At 29.7% G+C, this 5,507-nt stretch overlaps 1 protein-coding gene across 1 annotated transcript; it reads right to left on the bottom strand.

Annotated features, from left to right (window-relative positions):
- Positions 1-924: 924 nt before the first annotated feature.
- Positions 925-4,873, bottom strand: LOC133300532 (codeine O-demethylase-like). The gene is made up of 4 exons (XM_061500090.1): positions 4,616-4,873; positions 4,136-4,380; positions 3,719-4,040; positions 925-1,197 (listed from the first exon to the last, which is right to left on the bottom strand). The coding sequence occupies exons 1-4, from the start codon at positions 4,871-4,873 to the stop codon at positions 925-927; spliced, it is 1,098 nt and encodes a 365-aa protein (XP_061356074.1).
- Positions 4,874-5,507: the final 634 nt, after the last annotated feature.

The raw sequence follows: 5,507 nt of genomic DNA, 5'->3' as shown, positions 1-5,507 counted from the left end.
ATAGGAAAAGAAACCAATTCACCTTTAGGTTAACTCCAAAAAAAAGTATACGAAGAATATATGTATAATAAATATAAAATAATTTAAATTTAAATTCTTTTAAAAAATGTTAAGAATGATATGTGTTATTTTTTAAATAAAGATAAACAAAGAGGTTAAGTTATGTCAACTATTATATTAATATATTTATGAGAAATTCTATTTTTATGCAGCTGGAAGGATGAATAGTGTTTCCTGCTGATAGATCAAAAATTGAGTTTTCTTTTTCTTTTAAAAAATAATGAAAAAAACTCGTTTATCAGTGCTCACATAAGAAAACTGAAGCTCTATATTTATTAGAGATAGAATATTGTTATTCTCGATATCATTATCAGTTTATTTCATTATTAGATCAATTATGTTGATTCAATGGTTCCGATTTAACTTTATAAAAATATTTTTTTTCTATATTTAATATTTTATATTTATTTTCATCTTTATTGGATTATAATTTCTCATATTTAATGCTTTCACATTAAATATGAGAAATCGTAACCATACAAAAGTGAAAATAAATATAATCATTGGATCAATATAATCTATCTAATGGTAAAATAAATTAATAATAATATTGATAATAGTAATAATATCCTATGTCTATTTATTATAATGAATGGTTTCCATTTATTGATCATTATTATTTAGTTCATTTCATGAAAGCCTATGCGTGTGAATGTAGGGTGGTATAGCATGGAGAGTACAAATAATCTGCCAAACTAGTACTGTCCCATATGACACCATACTCATGCATCAATAATCATTGCCCAAAAAATTATTTTTTTTGTCATGACATTGCCCAACATATACACGCATATGTATACATATAACAAGCTAGACACCCTTGTACCCAACAAAAAAAAGAAAACAAGCTAGCCATCCTAGGTGCTAAACTGTGGTGTCGGTAACATTTTGATCAGTGATTCTCATATGCTCCAAGTACGACTTTCCATCCATCTTACGAGTGAAGTAATCTTTGACATATTTCTCCATTCCAATCCTTTTGAACAAAGGGGGATTTTCTGGGTTTGTGAGGCTAATTGCAGGTCCAATCTCAGATTGAAACTTGGGGAGAAAGAACATAGCAATAGAGATCCTTTCCTTTTCTGAATTCACTGTTGCCCTGTGCTCAACACTTTTATATGCCCCATTGCTCATAATCTGCAAATTCGAGCATTCTTTATTATATTCCAAATCAAATCACTTTATTATCTTTCCACAAAAACAATCATTTTATTTTTGGAATATTTTTTTGTTCAGTCTTTTCTCTTTTATTTTTAGTCAATTGCACTAATCTTCCTTCAGATTTACTCAAAGTTATGCACATTGTTTTTTCAAGTTTCAAAGGTCACAAACTATTATAAAACCGGCTGAAAAGTAAAGTAGAAGGCTTTTCGTATTATTGTATATAATATAAAGTAAAATGGGGTGTCTGCATTCATGGTTTCGAGAATCTCGTTAAAAGTCAACGCAGCTTATTTGATTTTAGAAGATGTATTTCTTATCATTTCAATTTTTACACGTGTTTTAAATTGAATATTTATTCTAACTGAAAGAATCTGAAGTGGATGGAAGCATTCTGTTAATCACGAGATGAAGATTTCTTTCCTAAATCAAATAATAATTCTGGTTTTCTTCCCTAGATTTATCTTTTGGTTGTAAAAGCTTTGTTCTATAATTTTTCATTTTTTGTATATTAAGGATTAAAGCCAAAATCATATTATCATATAATCATATCTTAATTGACTGGTGTATAATTCTCATTGTTCAGCAAAAAATATAATTTATGAGGTAGGATCCTTTGATACCAGTGTCATATTTAAAGTTTGACACCTTATCTGAGAGTCGTTAGATCAAAAAAGATCAATGCCACATGCTTACAAATCAGAATCGTTGATCTTTTTTTATCTAACGGTTCTCAGATGAGATGTCAAACTTCAAATTTGACACTGATGTCAAAGGATCCTACCTCATAATTGATATATCAGAAAAATATTTCTGCAGTTACTACAGATAAGTTATCTGCATTTACTCTCAAAATGATGTCGTTTTGGGATTGAAATATTAAAAAATTATAATCATAAAGACTATAATAACCCTGAAATAAATTAAAATTACAAAAATACCATAATTTCCGCCCCCAAACGACATCGTATTAGGCTTACTGCAGATAACTTATCTGCAGTAACTACAGAAAAAACGAACCTTGATATATATATATATATATATATATATATATATATATATATATATATATATATATATATATATATATGAGCTTATCATTTCTCAAGCTGTTTGAGATAATGTTATCTTCGGCTACTAAATCATAACCGTACAAAGATGGATCAATGGTGATAAAGGAAGAGAAAGAAAAATGAAATCATAACCATTCAAAGGTGAATCAATTAATATAAGGAAATAAATAAACAAAACAACGTAGTTTTGGGGTGGCCGGAGATAACATTGTCTCAAGCAACTTGAGAAATGTTTTTCCCTATATATATATGGGAAAAATGTTTCTGCAGTTAATGCAGATAAGTTATCTGCATTTATTTCCAAAACGACGTCGTTTTGGTATTGAAATCTTAAAAAATTATAAATATAAAGACTATTATAACCCTGAAATAAATTAAAATTACAAAATACCATTATTTCCGTCCCAAAACGACGTCGTATTGAATTTACTGCAGAAAAAGCGAACCCTATATATATATATATATAAACATAGAGAAAAGTATTTCTCCAGTCACCGGAGATAAAGTTATCTCCAGTGAGCTCAAAACGACGTCGTTTTGAGGTTATAAGATTAAAAATTTATAATGATAAAGACTAATATAACCCTGCAATATATTATAATTACAAAAACACCTTGATTTTCGTCCCAAAACGACGTCGTTTTGGACTTACCGGAGATAACTTATTTCCATTGACCGGAAAAATCCTTTACTCATAAATATAATGTTTGCAATTTTAACTTTATGAATTTCAATTTTTTTTCAATATTAATGTAGAATTTTTACAATATTATTTAATGGTATATTGACACAACATACTAGTCATTATCTCGATTATATATAAGGTGTCAACTGTCAATCCCTTCCCTAATTTAAGGGATTGACTTACTCCATGTTTAGTTTTCTGTTGAGAAAAGCATTAAACTATGATTTGGATAAAAACTTATTTTTTATAAATAAAATTCAAATTATGATTTTAGACTTCCAAATGAGAAACCAAACATTTTTATTAGTAATTAAAGAATTATGCTTTTTACCTCAATTATATTAAGAACGTGAAAAATTAATTTAGTCATAAGAGTGCGTCTTTAAGATTTTTCTATGACAAAAATGAAAATATCACCCTCCTTCCCTTCATTTATAATTCGGAAAGTACTTGGTTCTAGTGTAGAAATAGTAGTTGACTTTGCTACCTCCAATCTCTCCCAAAATCCAACCATTTATACATGTTAAAAAGCAGATAAGGAATTTATCTCAGTTGTTAATAAACAAATTAAAGAAAATGTGATAAAAAAAAATATGAAAAAGGATAAGTTGATTTGTCTATGCATTATTGGGATCATTTCATATAAGGTCTATGCATGTGACATTAGATAATTCATTCCCATGTGGAATGAGTATGGGTGTGCATATTAGGGAATATGAAAGTGAGGATGATGACAAACCTCCAGAATGTCCCCAATATTGACAATGAAAGCATCTGAGATGATTTTCACTGGAATCCAAATCCCATGTTTCTTAATCTGGAGGCCATGCACTCCATTCACTTGGTTAAGGATGGTGATTCCTGTTGCATCTGAATGAGCAGGGAAGCCCATAACAAGCTCTGGTTTTGGGCATGGAGGGTAATATGTCATCCTCACAGATTGCATCCCGTTTTCAAACACCTCCCACTCTCTCTTATCTATCTTCAGGGCTTTTCCCATCAACCCCACAAGTATCATAGCAACATTTTGCAACTCTGCAGTGTATGATTCTAAGATAGTCCTGCATGTTTAATTGAGAATATTATATATACATATACATATAGGTCAAGTGATCAATATATTATTCATGTAGAACCTAGCTATCACCCCAAATACCTGAGTGATGAAGGAAGGTCCGGGAAAAGATATGGTTTTCTTTTATTAAGAGGATTGGTCATCATATAGAACCTATCACCCCAATCAAGTTTTTGATCCTCTGATCTTATCACAGCTCCGTAACCTTCAACTTCACCTTGCCTTATCTTGTACTTCATCTTTTCTTGCAAGGGAAGCCCGAAGAATTCTTCAATCTCATCCTTAAGCGTTTCCAACACTGGTGTGCTGATTCCATGGTCCACCAACTGCATAAAGTATATATAAATTCAGAAAAAGAAGAGGATTTTGGAACAAATTATACATTTAAAATATATATATATATATATATATATATATATATATATATATATATATAGGTTGATCCATTTGACCATATAAGAAGAAAGAAATCAATTATCTAGACACAAATAAATTGAAACACATAACAATATAGAATGAATAACATGAATTTCTTTCTATAAAAGGTGATCACTTGTGAACCTGAAAGAAACCCCAGTCCCTACAAGCTGAGTTCAATTTCTCTAGTTCAAGTTCTGTAGCTTCTCCATGAATCATTTTTTTCAGGTTGATGGTTGGGATCATTGCACTACAAAAGGTTTCATCTTGGAAAGCTGAAGGTTCATGACTGTCTAGATGAATATAACGTTGAGGAATTGATGTCAGCGGTTTCTTCATGAGCTCCTGGACACTCAACACTGGTTGAGATCTCTCAGATCTTGCTGCTTCAGACGATGCCATTCCTTCTTCTTCTAAGCACACCTTACATTCATTGTATTGACGAGAATTTATACAACTATATACACGGCGATTAATACGTAGTTATAATAATAAAATTATTTTTTTTACTCTTCAAACATTATCAGCCGAAGAAAGAAAAAATACTATGCAGTACCGTAATACATAGTTAAAATCAATTGCTCCATAAAAAAAAAATCTGCAATGAAAGGAGAAGTATATTTCTCACACACACATATATACATATATGAGAAAAATATTTCTCAAGTAGCTTAAAATATGTTTATCTCTCTTTACCAAAAAATTATGTCGTTTTGTTTATTTATTTTCTTATATTTATTACTTATTGATTCACCTTTGAATGATTATGATTTTCCTTTTTCTCTCTTTTCCTTTATCACCATTGATCTACGGTTATGATTATGATTTGGTAGCCAGAGATAAAGTTATCTCAAGTAACTTGAAAAATATTTTTCTCACATATATATATATATATATATATAGGTAAAATCATTTCTACAGCCGCGTCAAGTACAAAAGTTATAGATGTATGGTTATGATTACCTACTTTTAATAATTTCCTCTTTCATGGTTATGATTCTCCACATTTAATATTTTCATGTATATATGGCAAATA

The sequence above is a fragment of the Gastrolobium bilobum genome, unplaced genomic scaffold (genome assembly GCF_033153095.1).
Source record: "Gastrolobium bilobum isolate Gb01-03AN ecotype WA unplaced genomic scaffold, APGP_CSIRO_Gbil_v1 utg2187, whole genome shotgun sequence".
Classification (NCBI taxonomy): Eukaryota; Viridiplantae; Streptophyta; class Magnoliopsida; order Fabales; family Fabaceae; genus Gastrolobium; species Gastrolobium bilobum.
Note: the sequence above shows the minus strand (reverse complement) of the source record. Positions and strands in the feature narration are given on the sequence as shown.

Coding starts and splice junctions, on each gene's coding strand:
- LOC133300532 (XM_061500090.1), bottom strand. CDS start 4,873: ATGGCATCGTCTGAAGCAGCAAGATCTGAGAGATCTCAACCAGTGTTG. Junction 4,041..4,135: donor GACCTTCCTTCATCACTCAG/GTATTTGGGGTG, acceptor TTAAACATGCAG/GACTATCTTAGAATCATACA. Junction 1,198..3,718: donor ATATTGGGGACATTCTGGAG/GTTTGTCATCAT, acceptor TCGAATTTGCAG/ATTATGAGCAATGGGGCATA.